Source organism: Pinus tabuliformis, chromosome 2_1 (genome assembly GCF_031772625.1).
Source record: "Pinus tabuliformis cultivar Carrire ecotype Pingquan chromosome 2_1, CPIR1, whole genome shotgun sequence".
In the NCBI taxonomy this organism is placed as follows: Eukaryota; Viridiplantae; Streptophyta; class Pinopsida; order Pinales; family Pinaceae; genus Pinus; species Pinus tabuliformis.
The window spans coordinates 564,695,292-564,718,675 of record NC_142299.1 but is presented as its reverse complement, the minus strand read 5'-3'; the positions used below and the strand labels follow the sequence as shown (position 1 = coordinate 564,718,675).

General features: G+C 38.7%; 1 protein-coding gene across 5 annotated transcripts in view; it reads left to right on the top strand.

Annotated features, from left to right (window-relative positions):
* The window catches only part of LOC149201659 (transportin MOS14-like), a 458,994-nt gene that overhangs the window by 171,754 nt on the left and 263,856 nt on the right, over positions 1-23,384 (top strand). For 4 of the 5 annotated variants that reach the window (XR_016253876.1, XR_016253875.1, XM_089402970.1 and 1 more), the window contains exons 9-10: positions 3,993-4,049; positions 21,499-21,622. Coding sequence is in view for 3 of the 5 variants with exons in the window: in XM_089402970.1 (XP_089259096.1) it covers positions 3,993-4,049; positions 21,499-21,622 (181 nt within the window). In the remaining 2 variants the exon portion in view is untranslated. The remainder of the gene's footprint in view (positions 1-3,992; positions 4,050-21,498; positions 21,623-23,384) is intronic. The other variant, XM_089402969.1, reaches the window with a different exon arrangement.

Genomic DNA, 23,384 nt, shown 5'->3' with positions numbered 1-23,384 from the left:
TATTTCAGTTGATGATTTGTATATGAGTTGAGACTGCATTTTTTTGTTTATTTTCAATATTTATATGGATAAATAACTTGTTAAGGAATAAACAAGTAGGTAAATTAAACCAGATAATGCAGTAGGAATTTTTGACGTGTTAGATTCAGAAATATCAACACTTTGATCCCTGGGGTTAAGACGAAGTAAAAATTTTGGGGAAATTAACTCAAAAATTTAATTTTTGACTTAATTAAAATATATTTAATTGAAAAATTCGAATTTCCTCAAGAATTAAATATTGCGACGGATGAGATTAAAATTTGACGAGGATCACTCGAACTAGCCGTTGGAGGATTTATCTTTAAATAGGAAGTCATTTGTCAGTCGATCTATCCGATCTCTGAGTCGTGTGCTAAAGCAAAAAACTCGTGTAACCTTTTCTGGATAATAAATAAAGACTTTGGGGTTAAATTTCGTTGATGTTACACTTTATAGGAATACTGTAAGATGTGTTGTTTTCATGCATAATTTTTTTTAAGCCATTGATGATAGCTTCTAAAGAGCGATTTGAGTACAGGTATCTTGCTCAGTCGCTGGGGTTTAAATGATAATTTAAATTTTGAATGTTATTATCATTTTCTCGCACTATTTTGATGACTGGATTGAGTTTTGCAGAAAAATCTTGATTTTTAGATCCTCAGGTGTTAGGGAAAGTTTTCAGTTGGACTAGCCAACTCCCGATCTGTTTTTTCTGAAGAGCCCAGCTAAATTAGCTCCGGGCTTACCATAAAATTTTATGTGTGATATACGAAGAGTTTTAAGTTAAGCACCTCCTTTAAAATTTAAAAAATTTAATTTTGTGTGGGAAATTGATAGATCTGGCTGTTGAGAGCCTTAGATTATCAGATTTGGGAGCGGAGTTGGACTCATACTCCTCAAATTTGATAGATCTACCATTCTTGTGCATAGATCTGTAATTTTTTTTGGTTTTCTGACTTGGGTTTCTGGGGTTTTATTTATTTTTTTTGTATATTTGGGTTCTGGGTGTTTTTGTTTTCAAGTACAGGTTGCAAATTTGAAAGAGAAGTTTGATTTGAAGCCAGATCTAGGCCCTGGAGGGTAAGATCTGGCCTCAAAATCATTTTTGCAGGGATATTATCCAACTTTTTTGGCAGTCCAAGGGTTTTAAAATTTTAATCTGGAAATTTTACAAGGGTTTCACTGCCAAATCTGAAGCATAAAAAATGTATTGATGTAATATTCGTTTTTCTGGGTTTATTTTGGTTTTTTAAAGCTACCATTGGCTGCCTGGAACTGTTGTTTGGGTTTTTCTTCTTGCTGTAAAAAAAACTTCGAATTTTATCTGTTGCCTGAGGTCTTCATTTTTTTCCTGTTGCATGCGTTTTTCTTTTGGCTGCATCTTCTTTCATGCTTTTATGCTCCCTCCTACTCCATTCCTCTTGCTGCATTAAACCTCTTCCTCACCAGTAGCACCCTCTCGACCCTCACGTCCATTCCTCCATCTGCATCGCAACTTCTCCCTCTGCCATCCTGTTGCCTCTTTGAAAACCTTCTCCATATGTTGCCGTCGAGACCTGCATACACTACGTACAACCTTTTACTTCACTTGTATGTGTGAGTTAGGGTTAGGCCTTTTTTCTTTTTTTTCTTTATGCAATTCGTTTTCATTTTTTAAACTAAACTTTGGTCAAATTCATTTTAGTTTAGATTTCGATTTCTTTTGTTTTGGTTATTGTTTTTAGATTTTCTTTCTTAATTCATTTTTTGAATTGAGTTTACTTTTTTTTTTTGTGTTTCTCTATTCATTTGAAAAATATTTAAAAACTATTAAAAAACTATTTTTTTTTTAAATGTGGCCTATGGCCCATTAAAAATTTAATTTATTAACCCTTTGGTTTGTTTTACTTCTGTCACATTAATTTTTTTTTTATTTTTATTTCTTCATTTACCACATTCAACTAATTGCCTAAGGAATAATTAAATTGTTAAACTAAAGTTCCTTTGCGTCATTTCGTTGCGGTGATTTCTCTATTGTCAAGGTGAGATAAATGTTTAAAAAAATCATATTGACTGTTAGAGAAAGATAAATTTTGCTAGATTATCTTGCATGCTAAAGTTTTGAGCATTTTACATTTAATTGTTCATGATCGTCGCTTTGCCACATTTATAAATTTGCTCTGGATAACTTGTTTTTATTTAGTCTATGGTTAATTCAATATAAAGACACTAGTCTATAATCAATTTTATCTTGTGGTTGTGTTTTATTCTAATCTATCCATCTCAATTGACCAAGACTCGTTCTAAATTTATCAAGTTGTTCATCCTTAAAATCTCCTAGAGCCTGTGTTTCACAGGCTATTCTCATTCATTCACCTTAGGGACTACCCCGCTTGACTTGTCTAGGAGAAAGTCTAAAGGAAGTGAGTAAGGATTAGAATGACAACCCTTACTCTGAGCCTTATCGTGATGCCTAGACACTTTGTGCGACAACACACCCAAAACATACCTTTGACTTCTATTGGATTCTTTGCAAGAGATCAATCCACCTTGTGCAAACCAAGAGCCTTGTCAATATCCACTTTTCTCTTTACCTAGTTGAAGTAGAATTTGGAACCCTCATCCCCCCTCTTGAATCTTTAACAATTGAAAACAAGTAGACTATGAGAGATTGCGATTTGGTGGGTAAGTTGACACCTACTTTGTTTAAGTTGAATGTGTTTCACATGGAGTGAGTGGATTTCTGTGGCCTGGTTCAGATGGTTTGGAACCTCTCCCTAGGCTAGTGGGAGGCTTGGCTTACACTTGAGGAGGTACACATCTTCATAATGTGGTCTTTCAAGAGGATGCTACATGATTGGAGATGCCAGCTTGTAGGGGAGTGGACTATATTGCTAGGATCATCTCATTGATAGTAAGATGTTTCGGAAACTGCTCTGCTAGGTGATGTTGGCTGCATTGGTACCTCAGATTTTAGAGATACTTGGCATTATATTGTAGTTGTCACCTTGCATATTATGTGGAAGCTTTGTTGTGAAGTTTTTTTCAATGGTAGTGTGTTATCTATATTTTCTTTCAGACAGTGTATTTTTGATGAGTTAGATGTACAATTTATAGCCAAAAGATCTTTCCTGTGTAAAGATGCAAGGTGTGGTCTGACCTAGGGCTTTTCTTTTTTCCTTTGTGTGGACTTATGCCCATTTATTTGTAATATTTGTATCAGGTTTCCTGTTAAAATAAGCTGCGTTTTAAAAAGACTATTTTTTTATAAAATGATAAAATTAGATACTAGATTCTTAATGGGAAATTTACTAAGTGCATGATGCAACTGGTATATTGGTGGTGTGTTTGTAGTATGTACGTGAGAGTGCTCTTTTATCCCTCAAAATTATAGGAAGTTTCTGAAAACCGAGTTGGCTATTAATGTGACTTGAGAAATTCACTTTTTAAAGCTATTATATGTTTAGGGTTTAAGCTGCTAATGTGTCTCAAAGGAAGGACTGAAGGACCATGGCAAAAGTTCATAGCTTGTGTAAAATAACTGTATGCATATTTAAACGGGTTGGATGTATCCTGGTGAACTTCGATCTGAATAACTGTATTGTTTTATGGGCAAGATTTAAAGTAGACATGGCATGGATACACTGCTTGAACCACTGCAGTGGGAAACACTGATGTTGTAGGAATGCAATGAAGTTTTTCTGGAAATATCGAGAATCCAAGTTTATCATGTGGAGAAAGGAAATAAATTACAACCAATTCAAGAAATAAACATAAATCTTATTTTTGGGTATTGTGAAGGGTCAAGGTTTTGTTAAACAATTTTCTTCAATTGTAATATGAAATTAGAACTTGTGTTTTTTATAGTTGGGTGGTCTTGGTGTGGACATTTTTGTTGTTTATAACAGTGGTGTTCTTATATTGAGATTTATTTTATTAAGATCCAATAAAGATTGATGATTGAAAATTAACGAACTCTTTGTTTCTCACAGATGTGTATCTTATCAAAGTGAGGATTGGGAGATAGCAGACTCAACCTTACAGTTCTGGTATCATCTATATCTAAGAAATGCTTATCTCTATAATTATTCATGTTGGTTTTCTTTGTACATTCTATTCACAACTTCAAAGTTGAACTCTCTGAATGTTTACTTTGGCCTCTTAAACACTTTAGCGTGTTAATTTATTAATAGCAGATTGCCGTATCAAATGATACTGCCAGAGGTCTATTATAACTCTCTTTTCTTGCAAGGCTTTCCAACTTCACTACTGCATCTTGCCACACGTAGCTGCCATTCTAAATCAGCACGAATGTTTTCATACAACCTGGATTTGACATTAATTGCCAGGAAATGTTTATACAGCTGTTAGTTTGTACAACAACAAACTTAGCAGCCACTTAGTCTCAAAATTTCTCTCCCCAAGACCCAAAAAAATGGTGGGAAAATCAGAAATTAATTTCAAGTTGGAGAAATTGGAGGGCCAGTACAAGCAGGTTCATGAGGGGCATACTAAAAGAAAGCATGCGATCACTACAGAGATAAAAGACGGGATGAAGCAAGGCATAATGAATTGAAACTAGAAATAACATAAAGTGTCACACAAAAGCTAAATAACAGAGTCTCAGATAGAAGTTCACTGCAATCCTAAGGATGAGATGAAACAAGGCTGTTGAAATATGTAACTAGGTTCAGTCTTCATAATGACATATGTAATCATGATTTTATGTATTTAATGAAAAGAGAAAAATAAATCTATTATTGTTATTCTTGAAGCATGGGTTACATGTACAAGGGAAATTTATTTTGAGGTCAAGTACCCATTGAGTGCTTCTAGGACTTGTCATTGAGTCTACAAGTCAATTGAGTCATTGTCATGTATGAAAGACCCTTTTGGGAATGTTATTTATTGTAAAGATAATTTTTTTGAGTAAAAAAAAAGTCAAAAGATCCTCCAAGGCCTCGTCATGGTGCAAAGATCAAGTCGGCCTACATGAATGGACAAGTCAGCCTAAAGATAACAATTCGTACCCCTCAATAGCCTATAAATAAGAAGGAACTCGACCTCATTCGGACACACTCTCAAGCAAGTTTGATCTCCTCAAGATAGACGCTGGAAAAGGACGAAGAAGAAGAAGAAGAAGAAGATCAAAGTTTTGGGCCACTCTCTCATTTGTTAGGGTTTCTACAGTCACTGGGCAAGACAAAATTCTGAAGCTGCAGCTAGGTTGAAACGGTGAATCTGTTGGAGAGCTTAAAGTTGCGATAGAATCTGCTGGTCGAAGTTGCAGAAGAATTTGTTGGGCAAAAGAATTTGTTCGAGGTCGAAATTGCAATAGTTGCTAAGGAACTGCTAGAAGGAAAGCTCGTCAAGGGACTTGGTCTTGGAGGGTCTTGGTCAAGGGTCATAGGTCTTGGAATTCATCAATTGAAGATTCTATAAGAAGAGAAGAATTCTTGTGGGTTTTCCTCTCAAGTGGAGAGGTTTTGGCCCTGGCTGATTGCCTATATCTTGTGTCCTTTTGTCTCACTGTTATTTATGGTTTGGTAGTTGTTTGATGAAAAAACAGAATAATAATTAAAGTATAAAAATATCTAATAAATACATCACAAGGAGTTATCAAAGTAAGAGAAATCACATAATCTAGCTGCCCTTAGATTTCTCAACAAAGGCATGGATAAACTTATACAAGAAATAATGCAGGATATCAATTAGGAGATTCATGTAAGCATAAAAAAGATGTTAGAGAATCTCCTCAAAGACAAAGAAGCTTCAACCAACACGAATCCACCAAATATAGCTAATCTATCACCAAATATGTCCAGGAATTGCTTTTTGATCATCAACCATCAACAACTTTATGCAAATCCAGCAATATATGGGTACCAATGAGGGTAAGACAAATGATCACAATTCGATGGAAATGAAAAGCAAAGTATGACCTGGTTTAACAAAGCAGAAGAATACTTCAAAATATATAATGTTGAAAACAATGAGTAGGAAATGAAGCTTGCCTCCATCTAGCATTGAAATTTGAGTAGCTCGGAAGGTATTTCTGAGTGGAGAAAACCCACAAAAAGAGAGTTTGTTGGGCAAAGTACCCAAGTGTTCAAGTTTTGACCCAAAGTTGTGGGCTTGGAACCCAAGATAATTAATATTTTATTCTAATTTATTATTGAGTGGTGAATAAGGTTTTCCTAAAGGACAAAGAAGACCCCCAAGACACTTAGACAAGAGCTATAAATAAAGGCCAAAGGATAGGCCGAGATCACAAGTGAGATGGAATTAATTTGTGGGAGAGGGAGCCCTAGAAGGAGCCACAAACCTTAAAGGAGAGCCACAACCAAGACTAGGCATTGAGTCAAAGAGTTCTTTTTGTGAAAGGTGGGCCAAGTAGGGCTAGGAGAGGATACACTGTTGAAGATCAGGCCGCATAGTTGTCTTGGTAGGCCAAGCACCTTAGGGATTTGTTGAAGGTCTAACTAAGAGGTCGTGGGTAGATCTAGAGCAATGTAGGCCTAGTTAAGGCCACCCACTAGTAGAAGAAGTATGGTATATGGTTTTGAGGTAGAGCCGAGGGCTTGTCCGGAGGTCTAAGCAGGATGAGGTTAAGGCCACTGTAAAAGACCAGCAAGGAGGCCTAGTTAGGGCAGGCTACAACAGAACTAGTGCTAGGGAGAGTAGGCCGAAGCATACAATTGGACCAATGAGGCTTAGATAAGGGCTTGACTAAGGTTGTAAATGGGTCGGGGCCTACACAGCCCCAGAAACCGCTGAATAGAATATGGTTAGGGCAGGGGAGGTCATAACAGGGATGGAACAATCACCAATACTTGTTGAGGACGCTGCCGAGGTCAAGAGAAGGGCCTTTGTTGGACAAAGAAGGGCCGCTCGCCTAAAAGCGCTATAAAAGTGTCGGTTGTGGAGAATATTGAGCTGCCAGGTGGGCAAAGGTAAACAATGAGCCAAAGGAGCTGGCAGAGGCTGGTAAAGGGTAGAACCTAAGGCATTGTTGTCATTGATGGCAAAAGAGTGGCAAACGAACAATAAAGGAAAAATAAGCGATATGGCATTGCAGGTGTTGTTTGGTGACTTGGGTATGCTTGTTGTTATTATTGATGGATGCACAATTGATGAGGGGTTGTGATGATTATTATTGATTTGCTTACATATGTTTATGCTTATGATTGTTGACAGAAGTATGTGAAGAAGTATGAGCAACAAGATATGTTTGATATGTCATGTTTGTAAAGTTGTGGCTATTTTGTGATATTGTGATGGTAGGCTTGCTATGGGCTATTTGTGATGTTGTGATATCAGTTGTTGTATGTTGAAGTTTGCAAATGTTGAAGAAGTTGTGATGTCAAGGGTGAAGGCAAAGAGCAACAAAGAATGGTGGCTTAGTTAATGTAAGCACAATTGAATAGGTATTGTTGATGGCATCCTTGTGAAAAGTCCTTAAACCTGAGAATCCCTACTGCAACAACTGATGATATTTCTCCTACTTGTTAGATTTACTTGAACAAGTTATTTGCAGTTTCCTACGGCAAACATCGAAATACATACACTGTTGCCTACACCATTTAAATAATATGCCAAATGTTATATAAAAAATTAGTTAGTTTATAATTTATTAGGCAAAGGGCATGATCAAAGATCATGTCCGTTCACCAAGAGGCACCCAAGGCAGTATATAGCCAGGGCCTCCCACAAAATGTAAACATCATCTATTCAATTATTAATAAAATATTTATCATGGCTGTCAATTATTAAGTTCATATGTTTCATTTTCCTTGCGTTGTGCTTCCCCCCATTCATTTCCGTCCCGCTGCCCGCCGTCCTCTGCACACCCCATCCCGCTGCTCTACCGCTACCGTGTATTCCATCTCATTGCCTCCCGCGTCCATTAAGTCCCCCACCGTCTGCCATCTTCTTCACGCCACCCCAAACGCTTCGACGTTTGATCCCGTCTTTTCCCATAGCATATTAATTTATATAACCCACAGGAGATTAATCCATATAATAACATATATTATATTGTTTTATTTATAACTGTATATGATATATATATATATATATATGTATATATATATATATATGTATATATGTATATATATGTATATATGTATATATGTATATATATACATATATACATATATACATATATACATATATACATATATATATATATATATATATATATATATATATATATATATATATATATATTAAGCTGGCGGACAAATATACACCCCCACAAACTCGTTCAATGTCGTTGATGTCAATGGCCGATTTCAACAAAAAATTGATTGATTTGGAGAATAGGATTACTAGCCACTCCGATGATTTCAACAAAAAATTAGTCGATCTCGAGAGTAAGGTTATCGGGCATTTCAAGAAGCTTCAGGATACGACAAATCGGATAGAACTACAGCTCGGGCAGAACCATATCCAATCCGAAATGAATCATAATCAGACAATAGCGTTGTTGAACACCTTGTGTGGAAGGATGAAGGTTACACCCGAACAACTACTCCAAGATGATGGAGGTAATCAACCGCACAATTCATCAGATTCAACAAATTCAGCAGATTCTCACGAAAAAGCGAAATCTCCAAAAAAAATCATCCACACACCATCAAGGAAATAGTAACACGACTTTTTCAAATAAGCAACTCTGGGATACATTCACCAATCAACACCCTCTTTTCGCTCCACCGTTAGCAACGTATCAGTGAAAGGCAAAAATCGAGCTGCCCAAATTCGATGGGAATGAAAAATGCAGCGTTGCGTGGTTGAATAAAGCAGAAGAATACTTCGAGATTTATGACATCGACAATGATGACGAAAAGATTAGGCACGCTTCCATGAAAATGGAAGGAGAAGCATATAATTGGTATATGTGGTGGAAGAAGATGACAATCGCCATCAGTTGGAGAAAATTTAAGGATGCATTCTTTAAAAGATTCCAAGGTGTAAAGGAAGAAGAGTTCTTTTCAACACTCATCAGATTACGACAAAAAGGAAGTGTGGATGAGTACACTCGAGAATGGGAGACCTTAGCAACACGAGTACTTGGGTTATCAGAATCTCGTCTAATTCAATCATACATCTCTGGACTTAAAACTCATCTACAAGTAGAACTTGAGCTTCATGACATTACGTCAATAGAAGTAGCAAGACGAAAAGAAAAAACTGCTGAAAAGAAATTTGAACAGATACTGTGGTCAAAACTGGAAAAAGTATATTCGAGACGAAGAATGCCCCAGTCTGTGGATACGGATAATACAAGATATGTTCCACCACATCGTCGTGAAGGCAAAAAATCTAATGTAGAAATACAAAGGATAAAAGAAGGCAAATGCAAACGCTGTGGCGAGAAGTGGGACCCTAAACATAGGTGTGTTAAAGGAAAAGAATCAAAGAACCTATATAACTGTGAAGCAACTAATGATTCAAACAGTGATGATTCCGACATAGAAGAAACAAAAGATGCCCCAGAATTCTCTCCAGAATTAGATGATGGAAGTATTCCACAAGTGTCACTATTAGCTATGATAGGTATATCACAACCTCAGACTCTAAAATTGAAAGGACATATAAATAAGAACAACGTAGTGGTTCTCATCGACTCTGGTAGCACCCACAATTTTTTAGATGCAATCGTGGGAAAGAGACTCAACATTTTTTCATTTCCCTTACCGAACATGAAGGTGATGGTAGCCGATGGTGAGAAGATTGAAAAGGTAGGGAAATGCCATAAGGTTAAATTGCAGATAGAAGACTTTAATTTAGAATCCCCATTCTTCATTGTACCATCAGGAGGAGTAGATGTGGTCTTAGGGATCCAATGGCTACGAACTCTAGGCACTTATGCTGCCAACCATCAAGTACAGTTCATAAGATTTAACTGGGAAGGGCAAAGGTACAAGTTATACGGATTCCAAGCACCAGAGAATCAAATCGTATCGTCATCTCAGATGATGAAGATGATTCAAAAAGGAGCACCAGCTTATGTAGTACAATGTCACCAATTAGAAATGTTATCTGCAAACATGATCAACGAAGAGTCACCAGAGGTACAAGATCTAATTCAGAAGCATGAAACGGTATTTCAAGACCTGCCTATGAAAATGCCTCCCAACAGGGAAATTGAGCATACAATAGAAGTTAAAGCAGGGTCAGACCTTGTCAACATCAAGCCGTATCGATATCCACATCACCAAAAGACAAAAATTGAGAGATTAATCCAAGACCTTTTAAAGTGTGGGATCATCTCGAAAAGTAAAAGTCCATATGCTGCTCCAGTGGTATTGGTAAGGAAGAAGGATGGTTCATTCAGGCTATGCATTGACTATAGAGGATTAAACAAAATAACGATTAAAAACAAATTCCCCATCCCTTTTATCGACGAAATGTTGGATGAACTACATGGCGCAAAATACTTCTCAAAATTGGACTTAAGGTCAGGGTATTACCAAATTAGAATCAGGTTGGAAGACATACCAAAAACGACATTCCGAACACACGAAGGTCACTATGAATTTAAAGTAATGCCATTTGGGTTAACCAATGCATCAACAACATTCCAAGCCACAATGAACGAATTATTTCGTCCATATCTTAGGAAGTTTGTATTAGTATTCTTTGATGATATTTTAATTTAGAGTAAAACTTGGAAGGAGCACTTACAACATTTGGTTAAAGTTCTTACACTACTGAAAGAGCATTAGTTCTACGCTAAAAAATCCAAATGCACCTTTGGAAAGGAAGAAGTACAATACCTCAAACACATTATATCCCATGAAGGTGTAAAAGTGGACCCTAATAAAATCAAAGCTATAAAGGAATAGACCAAACCAATTAATATATCCAAGCTAAGAGGGTTCTTAAGATTGACTGGATATTACCGAAGATTTATTAAAAACTATGCACATATAATTGCACCTCTGACAAACCTTTTAAAGAAGAATTCATTTCAGTGGGATGAGGAAGCATGAAGGTGTTTTGAAGAACTAAAGGAAGTTATGTCTAATGCCCCGGTATTGGCAACTCCAGATTTCTCTAAACCATTTATCATTGAGTGTGATGCTTCCAGATTCGGTATAGGCGTAGTGTTAATGCAAGAAGGGCATCCAATAGCTTTTGAAAGCAGGAAGCTCAATAAAAGAGAACGTCTCAAGTCCACATACAACAAGGAAATGTTTGCTATTATGCATGCACTAGCTAAGTGGAGACAATATCTTTTGGGAAGTAAGTTCTCCATTCGAACGGACCATAACAATCTCTAGGACCTCCTTCAACAGAAAAAACTTTCCAAAGAACAACTGGATTGAAAAAATTGCCGCCTTTGACATGGAGATACTCCATAAAAGGGGAAAAGACAATGTAGTAACAGATGCCCTATCTAGGAAGGACGAAGAACCAACATTACTTGTAGTCTCGGTTGTTGTTCCTGAATGGCTTAATGAGATTTGAAGTGAGTATGCCAAGGATCCATAAATAACTGCGATAATCAATAACCTTCCAGACAACTCAAAATTTGAATGGAAGAATGATATTCTATGGTACAAAGGAAGAATCTATCTAAATGCAAACTCCAAGTTTAAATCCAAGATACTCAAGGAGTCACATGATTCACTGTCAGCCGGACATGTAGGATTCTTTAAAACTTACTACAATGCACGTCAATCATTCTTTTGGAAGGGGATGAGTCATGATATTCAGAAGTATGTAGCAGAATGTGACACATGTCAAAGAAATAAAAGTGAAAATATTATGACACCTGGATTACTTCACCCCTTAAACATTCCGAATCAGAAATGGGAAGAAATATCAATGGACTTTATTGAGGGATTACCTGTATCTGAAGGCAAGGACAAGATTTTCGTAGTGGTCGACAGACTCACCAAATATGCTCACTTTATGGAAATAAAGAAATTAGACTCAGCTAAACAAATCGCTGAAATATTTTGCAAAAATATATATAAATTACACGGTTTTCTGAAAGTCATTGTGAGTGATAGAGATGCCAAATTCAATGGTAATTTCTGGAAGGAATTGTTCAACCACATAGGAACCTACCTAAATATGAGTTCCGCTTGTCACCCTCAAACAAATGGACAAACAAAGGTTGTCAATAAATGTTTGGAAGCATACCTACGTTGTTACACTACAGAAAAACAAAATAAGTGGGCTCAGTGGTTGCATCTTGCTGAATGGTGGTATAATTCTACTTATCATACGTCAGCAAAAATGACTCTATTCCAAGCTTTGTATGGGTACGAACCTCCAAAATGGAAGGATCTAGCTACTATCCAGACAAATATACCTGTTGTTAAAAACCAACTAGAAGAAACCCAAAAAAATTGTCCAAACCCTAAAAGAAAACTTGAATAATGCAAGGAACCATATGAAGCAACAAGCGGACCGAAACAGAATCGAAAGAGAATTTGAAGTCGAAGAATGGGTATTTGTCAAGCTCTAGCCATACAAACAGTTGTCCTTGAAACAAAAAGGAAAAAATAAATTGGCACCGAAGTTCTATGGACCATATCAAATCAATAAAAATATCAGCCAAGTTGCATATAGTTTAAGCCTTCCAGAGAAAAGTCGTGTTCACAACGTCTTCCATGTCTCCTGCCTTAAAAGGGCACTGGGCGACCATCAATCAGCGCAAACAATGCTTCCATCCCTAGATGATGAAGGAAGGGTCATTTTAGAACCAGAAGGTATCTTATCTACCAGAGAAAGGAAGCTTTGATCTCGTGCAATCAAGGAATACTTGATCAAGTGGAAGGACTTACCAGAAGAAGAAGCTTCTTGGGAGACTGAAGCGTTTCGTCAGCAACATCCATCGTTACGTATGCTTTGAGGACAAAGCATTCTTTTGAGAGGAAGGCAATGTTATATAAAAAAATTAGTTAGTTTATAATTTATTAGGCAAAGGGCATGATCAAAGATCATGCCCGTTCACCAAGAGGCACCCAAGGCAGTATATAGCCAGGGCCTCCCACAAAATGTAAACATCATCTATTCAATTATTAATAAAATATTTATCATGGTTGTCAATTATTAAGTTTGTGTGTTTCACCAAAACAAGATACTTAACAATAGAGAAAGATACAACACAAATGACATAGTTGTTTTTGGACACTCCAACACCGTAGCTCTCTCTGCCGCTCCATCCGCATCCATCTCTACCCACATCAGCCAGTCCTGCTACTCCTCTTTGGGGCTTCCGTAGCAAGGTCTAATCCAAGAGGCTGGGTACCTCGAGGATCCTGCCCCTCATCGCCTATAGTCTGCCTGACTACAGCTCGATGTCTCCCCACTTTCGCTCAAGTGGTGCGTGTGCACTCATGGCACAATCATTGTCTGTCAGAACTTCCTTCTCTGCCCTTGCTGGCACTGCCTTAGTCTCGAAAGACTCTCCCTTACTCTTCTTCCTTAGACACTGGGTCGCATAATGACCCAACTCCCCATAGTGGAAGCACTTGATCTTGGAGAGATCCTTCTTCTTTTGCTTTTCCTGCTTTCCCTCAGATACTAGGGCAACATCCTCCTCCTCCTGCTTGACTTTGATCCCCTTGCTGCTGCTACAAGTCTTCGACTGCCATCTGATCTCTTCTTGGCGAAGAGCAACCCACATTTCATCCCAAAGTGGAAGTGTCCCTTTGCCTAGTATGCTTTGGACAAATACCTCCCAGTCTTCTGAGACTGCATCCAGGTCCGTCCTCACCATCAATTCTTGATCCGGCATGGCTTCTATAGCAGTCAACTGATCTCGGATCTCATCCAGTCCTCCGAGGAAAGTGTCAATCGGTTCTCCCTTCTTCATTTGATACGACCTCAACTGATTTTCTAGTAACATTCTTCTCTGCACAGAAGTATGTTGGTACAATTTCTTGAGGGCCTCCCACATCTCATACGTCGTTTCCTTCTCGGCAATGTGTGTCTTGAGGGCCTCCCACATCTCATACGTCGTTTCCTTCTCGGCAATGTGTGGTACTACATGGTCCTTGACCCCGTCAAGGATGATGCTCTTGGCCCTCGCCATTGCCTCCTCGTACTTGTCGTTATCATTGGGGTCGATTGGGATAGCTATAACCTTCAAGGCGAAGTTCTTGAGACGATTTCTATCAAGTATGGATAAGATTCTAGCCTTCCAGATTGCGAAGTTCGATGCTCCGTCCAGTTTATCCTGGTCTCTTACTCTGTGTAGTGCCATGATGCTCTTCTACTTCCCTCTGGGAAGTTCTCGATTTGACTCCCTCTGAGTCTTGATTCCCTCCTGTAAATCCTCCTGTCGATGTCGAGATGCCCCCTACTTTGATCGTTTGTGCAACCGCACCACTGATCCAGGTTTTTCAGCTATAAATCCTCGGTAGCAACTCCTTCCTCTTGGCCTTGCCCTGTCAGGTATTGTCTAACTACAGTACCTCACCAGCTCCACTCTGCAATATTCCCACAACCTTCTAAACACCAACAACCTGAAGTTGAGAGCTCCTAGGCTTTGCGCAATCTCGGCACCAGTAACTCGGACTCCTCAGCCAACAATGTCAACCCTCCTAGCTTCTGCATGGCTTTGCGTGAGGCTCCCTTTGCCTTCCTTAGCCTCTGCACTGCCTCTTCCTGGCTCACCCTTGATGATGCAGGCACTACATCACCCTTCCCTTGTTGTTTCTCTGCTAGAAACAACTTCTGTCACCTCGGGACAACTGTTTTCTGCTGCTATTGCTCCGCTCGGCTGATGTCCTTAGTCCTCCTGTGATCTGCAATCATGCTTTGATACCATGTTGAAGTTTCTAGTCTACCAGTTAGAAACCCTTCATGCACTTTATCTGATTTATTCCTACCTACTTGTTCTATTTCTTAACAAGTTATTTACAATGTAAATACTGAAAATAAACACTAGTGTATGCTCAACATATTACAGATCAACAACTGAAGGAAACAGAAACAATCACACCAAATGACACCGTTATTTTTGGACCAATGTCCTTGGAAAAACCCAATGTGGGAAAACCGGTGTAGCTATCTGAGGGTTTTCTTATTAAGCAATATGAGAGTACAATTTGGGTGCCAAAACCGACCTACCCAACAGAGAATTTCCTTGGCAGTAATACCTCTCAGTTTGAGACAAATTTCCTGGTTGAAACCTTGGATAATCCTTCCGGCAGCTCCTCAGCTCCAACTTGCCCCAGAAACACTAGCGTCTACCTTTCTGGACTGTGTGAGCCCCTATCTGCCCAGCGCTGGTCCATCGTCACCCTGAATGGGTCTACGTCAGGCTTAAGAGGCCCTGCGTCAACCTTCTGGTCCTCTGCGTCACCAATGCTGGCCTCTTTGAGGCTCTGCGTAGCTCTCGGCTGCCTCTGCGTGGCCCTGCGTGAGCTCTGGCTGCTCTTGCGTCACTCTCCCTAGCTACTGCGCTGCTCTTCCGACACTATCTCTGCCTCTCTGTCTCTCCGTACTCAATGCCCCTCAGCTGCAACTCCGATCACTAATTCTATCTCTCTTAGCAAACCCTACTCTAGAGAATCGAATGACTGATCATCTGGTGTGCTCTCCAAGTGACCCTCAAGCCCCCTCTTATACTTTTCTCGTTGACATATCAACGACCGAGATTAAGTGCCTAATCGACGGCTAAGATTATTTATGGCTTGATCCATGTCTTTTGGACCATTCTAACACAGTTTTATATTAATCCACATTAATATTTTAATTTCCATAAGTTTAGACTTAGGGACTCCATAAAAAATATTAATTATTTTAATATCTTCTAAATTGTTTAGAATCTTCCCAAACCCTTTCTGGGTATTGGAGATCTCATGTGCCCCAACCTCTCCACCAAAGTTTGTGGCTAGATCACATCCGATGCTACCACAAATCAACATCAAGCTTGTTCCTCTTATCCTTAGGAACATTAATATATATAGGACAACCAAAGATCCTCATGTAACTTCCTTTTAGAGAAGGCCTATTCAGGATTCATACCTTCTAGAACTTTAGGAGGACTTCTATTTTGAATGTAAATAGCTGTCTGTGATGTCTCCCCCCATACGAACAATGGCAAGTCCTGATGATCCATGATAGTGTTGACATATTCTTGAATGGACTTGTTCTTCTGTTCTACTACACCATTCTATTGTGGATTATAGGGGATGGGGCATCCCCCTCTTAATCCCAACCTGCTTGCATAAAGAAACAAGCTCCTTCGAGGTGTATTCTCCTCCATTGTCAGATCTCAGTATCTTGATTTTTGTACCTGTTAAGTTTTCCACTTCAACTTTGAATTCCTGGAACTTGTCGAATACCTCGCCTTTTGTCTTCAAGAGATATATCCATGTCTTACAGGAGAAGTCATCAATAAATGTCACATAGTACAACGAACCACCAAGCGATTTTACGGGCATCAGACCACATACATTAGAATGAATCAAGTCTAAAGCTTCCTTAGATCTGTTGTCACTGTTTGGAAATGGTTTCTTGATGTTCTTCCCAAGAGAACAACCTTTGCATACACCATCATTCTTGATTTGTAGTTCAGGAACCCTTGACACTATTTGACTCAATTTAGGCAATGCTCTAAAATGAAGATGTCCATACCTTTTGTGCCAGAGCTCACTTGGATTTATCTCATCACGTACCAGTGCTTGATCTAGTTGACTCACAAGTCTATACAATCTTCGATCACAAATACTATAACCCTAGCATCATCTATACTAGATCCCTTTGACCAAATAAGTACTTTTCCATCCACAAAAGAAACTCTATCTCCTTTATCTTCTAAACAAGAAACAAAGACAAGATTCTTTTTCAAACCTGGTACATAAAGGACATTGCTAAGATGTACGTTGTTACCAGATTCTAGCTCTATGGATGCCTTTCCAACTCCTTTGACTACATAGTTGTTATTGTCTCCCAATTCAACCCTTTGAGACAACTTCTTTTCTATCATGCTTGAAAGATTCCCATGTTCTCCGGTCATGTGCCTTGATGCTCCACTATCTACCAGCCACATGTCATCATCATCTGCAAGGGAACCTATCAAAGCGAAATAGTAAAAGAAATCCTTTTCACCTTTGGTCTTCTTTGGTTTTCATCTTCCTCAACTTTTGTTGCGAAAGCATGTTATTTCCATTTTATTTTCATGTTAGCCATATTAGGACAATCTCTCTTGAAATGTCCATATTCTTGACAACTATAACATTGTGTCTTGTTAGTTTTTGTAGCATCAGATGTGTTCTAGCCTTGAAATTTTGTGGAGAGGCTAGAATGCATGAGATCTCCAAAACCCAGAAATCGTTTTTGGAAATTCTGCTTAGAAATGACTTAATTAGATTATTAGTCAGTTTTTAAATATTTCCTAAGTCTAAACTTAAGGAATATGACTAATTAATCATAATTAATTAAGTCAAGGTGTGAATGTTCTAGAAACCCACACAAATCAACTTAAAGTTAATCCTAGTCATAGATTAAGATTTAATCTTGGCCATTGAAGTCTCAACAGAGGATTATAAGAACAAGTCGATGGGCGCTTGGAGAAAACACTTGAGAAGTTTGATTTCAGGAGCGGATCGATTCCAGAGTAGCAACAGTCGGTTGCCGAAGAGAGAGCTAGTGAGATCGAAGTAGTGAGGGAGGGGCAGAGACAGTGAATCCAGAGAAAAGATTCTAGATCCTGTGAGTGCATTTGCAGAGAGGCAATTGAGCCACAATGAGGCTGACGCAGAGTAGCGTAGTAGTCTCTAGAGGCAATTTTGATTATGGTGGGGAAAGACGAGTTTCAATGCCAGAAGCTGGGTAGAGGTTCTAGAGGCCAGGAGAGACATTTTCCCAAACATCAGCGGACCAGGCGGCTTGAGGAGAAGCTGATTCGAACTGAGTGCGGAAGGGACTGCGCTAGGGTGATGCAGTAGCTGCGCAAAGCCAGTGTGGACGACTCAATTTGAGTTGAGGTCAGAGCCCGAATTTCCCTGTGGAGTGAGGAATTTTCCTCACTAGATTTTTCTTGCCAGTATTTCTCTGTAGGATTTCCAGTTTCAACATCTAGTTGTATTCAGATTATTTCACTATTGCTTAATATTAAAACCATCAGCTGCTGCACCGATTTTCCCAAGTTGGGTTTTTCCGAGGACATTTGACATTTGTCAAAAAATAACTGTGTTATTTTATGTGTGCTAGCATTTCTTCCAGCTTTTATTCTTCTGCAGTTTTATTTATGTAGGCTGCGGTTTGAGTTATTTAGTATTTGCAATAGGAAACAGTAAATAAATTGTTTAATTAACAATTAGGAGAATAATTTCCAGTTGCTGCAATAGGATTCCGGGTTACAAAATTTTCACATGGTATCAGAGGGCAGATGATCTACTGGAGAGCTTAGTAACGAAGGAAGAGGGAGTTTCATTGTTCAGTTTGCGCAGCAGATCGAAACCCTAGAGGCAATGCAGTCACTTTGCCAAGGGGCTGAGTTACTTGAAGAGATTTAATTTTTCTGAGTGTGTGATAGAAAAATTCAATCTCTCCAGATCGAGTGATTCCAGAGGTAGAGGGAGCAACCTAGTATTTTCGCAAAGCAGATCTCTAGTCGGACGCAGTAGTTTTGCAACAGTTTGCTAGAGCAGAGCTAGCGTCAGGTGGAAGGAAGAAGAGCACACACTGAGGGAAATTTTCCTCAGGGAATTTCTAGTCTCAAGAAGTTCATTTTTCCTTGCAGATTAGTAGTTGCTGTGAGCAGATTTTCTCACTCCAGAAGGGAGTGCGAGTAGCAGATTCAGCAACCAAGCAGAGGGGAAGAGGGATATTTTCGAGGTTTATTTCTGCAGTTTTGAGTTTCCTGATTTTGTAGCTCTGCAAAGATGGCCGAGCAGGATTGTTAGAGGAGGCCGTGCGAGTTAGCCAGAATGCAAATCCAGGCAGCGGATTGACTTCTAATTGTCGGAGGTAGATGCCGGAGGAAGTGCGAGTTGCAAAGAAAGGAAGTGTCCGAACCATGGACTAGGCTTGAAAGGAGATAGTGGGGCACTAGATCTTGGAGGAGGAGGAGTGTGAGACTCCAGTGTGCCATAATGGGTAGGATCCTTGAGGAGTCCACCTCATGGATCAATACCTTGGTACCGGGGCCCACAGTGTTTAGTAGCAAGATGGATCAATGACAGTTGATGCAGTCAGATGCCAAAGCGACAAATTAAGAAACTAGTAGTGGTCAGATGTTGGGTAGCGTAGAGTGGATAGCACAATGTAGAGTCAGCAACAACACAAATGCCTCAGTGACAATGCAGATACTAGCAACAATCAGAGACCCGGGTGACAGATGCATTATATTGATCACAATTGATTCAAAATTTAGAATGCCTTTCAGTTGCAGTTGTTGCAGTTACAAAAACAACAGATGAGAGGGAGTTGCAATTCAGATGCAGCGTTGGAAGCAGTGCAACAGGGTCAACAACAACATAGATGCAACTTATATCAGAGTTTCGTAGTGGTTGGTGGGTAGCATGGCTAGACATCAACGTGTGATAGGAGATGATGCAAAGAGAGGGTGCTGACACAAGATGTGCAATAGAGTACTAGAACACATTCCTCGCTAAGAGGGAGTGTTAGTTTTTGTAGCATTTGGATGTGTTCTAGCCTTGAAATTTTGCGGAGAGGCTAGAATGCATGAGATCTCCAAAATCCAGAAATTGTTTCTGGAAATTCCGCCCAGAAATGACTTAATTATATTATTAGTTGGTTTTTAAATATTTCCTAAGTCTAAACTTAGGGAATATGACTAATTAATCAGAATTAATTAAGTCAAGGTGTGAATGTTCTAGAAAATCACACAAATTGACTTCAAGATAATCTTAGCCATAGATTAAGATCTAATCTTGGCCGTTGAAGTCTCAACAGAGGATTATAAGAAGAAGTTGATGGGCACTTAGAGAAAACACTTGAGAAGTTCGATTTCACGAGCATATCGATTTCCAAAGTAGTAGCAGTCAGTTGCCGGAGAGAGAGCCTGTGAGATCGAAGTAGTGAGAGAGGGGCAAATACAGTGATGTTGGAGGAAGGATTCCAAATCCAGTGAGTGCATTTGCAGAGAGCCAAGTGAGCCACAGTGAGGTTGACGCAGAGTAGCGCAGTAGCCTCTAGAGCCAATTTCAATTTTACTGGGGAAAGACGAGTTTTAGTGCCAAAAGCTAGGCAGAGGTTCCGGAGGCCAAGAGAGACATTTTCCCAGATTGCAGCAGACCGGACGACTTGTGGAGAAGCTGATTCAAACTGAGGTGGTGCTAGGGAAGGAAGTTGTAGCTTCCTTCAGGTGGTTTTCGCCTCCTTCCTGTGAGAGTTGGTAAATATTGGGGTTGTAGCCCATCAAGTTGTAGCTGGTAAATTAGAAGTTGTAGCTTCCTCTGTAATATAAAAATATTGTACATATATATATATATATATATATATATATATATATATATATCTTGTTTTCGTTTGATGCGATGTTATTGGTTAATCGTTTTGATACTTAAATTGTTGAAATTTACTAAAAGCTGATTCACCCCTCTTCCTTAGTACTTCGAACATGCAAAAAATAGAATGTGCTTAGAATCTCATGAAACTTTACTCATTGGATTCGTCTTTTAGTAAATAATCTGAGTCCATGATCTTAATTGACATGCAAGTAGTGCTAAAAATAAGTGCTTGGATGGCACCTGTAACTAGATCATCTGACTTTGAATCTTGCAAGGATTCTAAATATACCATTATCTCTGACATGCGAGTCTCTTAACGAAACCTGCTAAAAATAGTAAGTGCTATGCATGTCATCCGGAGAAGCCTCATTGGAATCCCGAGTTCATAAGGACTACAAATATTCGATTAATACTGCTGCACAATGCCTGGAATCCTTTCTCCTGCAAAGTAGGGAACCTGCTAAAAATTAGAAATCCTCTCCAATTTGTGTAAAACTATGTCTGAATCATCACTGAATCCATCCTGCAACTAGTCTGATTCTTGTTTCGATCTAAAGATTTTCATGCATAGTTTACTTTCTGCCTTGTCACTGTTGATTTGTTGAATGATAATTATCTAGTACATATAGATGGTGTAGATAATAGTGATTACTGATGCACAATTATATTTGCATGATTAGATATCAGTGCCAGGTATGTCGCCTTATTCAGGGTTATCATTTGTTGGATTTCCCGACACATTTTATGTTCAATGTTCTGCATTACACATTTAGAATGTGAATGCCATTTTGATATTCTAGGTAATCTCTAGTCCCGTTGACCTATCACTTGGTCATTTGTAAACATTAATAAAATTATCTTATCTCTTAGTGAGTGATAGTTAGCAATTGGTTTCATGGGGATCTCATATCAGCAGTAATCAGTTTGCATTTTAAGACATAATAATGAGCATTTTATATTTTCTGGAGATTGTCTGCCTTAATTGCGGCCTAAATTTGCTAAGGAATTGTCTCAATTGAGCAAAAATTTGTTGGTTTTTCTTCAGGTGCAGTGTTGCTGGTTATCTTCTTGGTATGGAGTTTGAAAGAGGGAGCCACAAACATATGGCTTTTGTTATGTTTATCCCTGTCTTCACAGCATTACTGGATGCTCTTTTGCTTCGGGCACAGGTCCTTTTCGTTATCTCAGTTTTTGGCACTATCATTTTAATAAGATCGAAACATCTGATGAAGATCTATTATTTATGGTAACCTTTTCCTATTTTACAATTTGAAATATTATGCTGCCAAATCTGGAGACGGTTGAAACTTGGTGCTATAGCTAAGCTAAGTCCAATACTGGCTTTCATGTGTATAATTTGCAACAGACAGTGTGCAAGAAAATGAACAGAGTAGTAGAAGTAGATTAGAGAAACTTAACAAGAAAATAAATGAAACCTCTCTGTTTGGAATTTTTTAAGCTTGCAAAAGTAACATGCAAATGATAATCTTGATATATGTGTAACCTTGCTAGACTGATTTTGTCTCCATAATATATCAACTGATGTTCTGCTTGTGTCATGTCATTTTTGGTTGGCAATGGATTTTTGTTAATTTGGGTGTAGAATTTGTTTACTTTGATTTGAATCAATAGATCGTCATCAAAATGTTTGGTATTTTGTAGAAGATAATGCCATTGTACTCTTGGTCCCTTCAATTACTTAGAAGTATTTTGATATTAATGACTAAGGGTGGTTTGATAAATAGCTAGGTTCTTTTTTCTCTTGGGGGAATGTGCGGTCCTCTTAATAGAATAGATGAATCTATAAATGAATTTGCCTCTTTTAGTAGTAAATGAAATCAATCTTGGAGAATAGATAATTGTCAAGGCTTGAAAACTTTTAAACCTGCTCCCTTGCATCCTCCACCACCAATTGGATTGACTTGTTCTATAGTCAGTCATCCTATATTCAAGAATCAAAAGTACATTTCATATTTATGAAGACCGAACCTAGTTACACATTTTTCAACACATCAAACTTCTTTTTATTGCCATTCGAGGTAGCTCCTTCAGTGAAGCCTTTCTTGGCCATTCTCATGCCCTTAGAGGTTAGGGCCAGGTTCTCTTCCCCCTCACTCTCTTCCTTTCGATTTCTGCATTGAGACCCTTCTCGAATCTCCTTCTGTGTGAAATCATCCAATAAGCTTTCGCAGGTAGGAAGATGCTTTCTTCCCACGATGCATTTTACAAATACATCCCATTGCTTTGTAAAGCCATTAAAGGCTATACGCACCAATTCAGAATAAGGGACTATCTCCCTTACAAAAGTTGTCTCATCTCGCAGCTGTGTGAGCCTGGTAAGGTAGGAAGCCACGTTCTCTCCCTTGGACATCTTGGTGCCATAGAGCTTGTCCCTTAGCACCATCTTTTGGTTTTGGTTGTCACTCTAGTACAATTTGGTGAGTGCATCCCACATCTCTTTAGAAGTCTTTTCTCAGACAAATGTTGAAGTAGGTGATTTTTCACCTTGTCCAAGATGATCCTCTATTCCTTTAATTCTCTCACCTCATGGAGATACAGGGCAATAGGATCTAACACTAGCACAACCACTATGGATTTAGCAAAGCTCCATAACTTGTTCTCGTTGAGAACAACCATGATCGAAAATTTTCCATTGAAAATAGTTTGAGGCTCTTTCTAACCTGTTATCATACCTGGCATTGGTTGCCATGGTAAATCAAACCCTTGAGGAATTCTCTGTTGAAAACCCTAGAAGGACCATGAAGCCCTTTGAGCTTGAACTTGTGCAACAGTTGAATTTCTTTCAGAGGCTGGGCTATGATATCATGTTTTTCCTCTATAAGCCCAACCAAATGATTAATGTGCCAGTAAATTTTTGTGCCCAAAATTTTATTTTTATTGTAAACCCAGAAAAAGTTTAGATTTGAAATA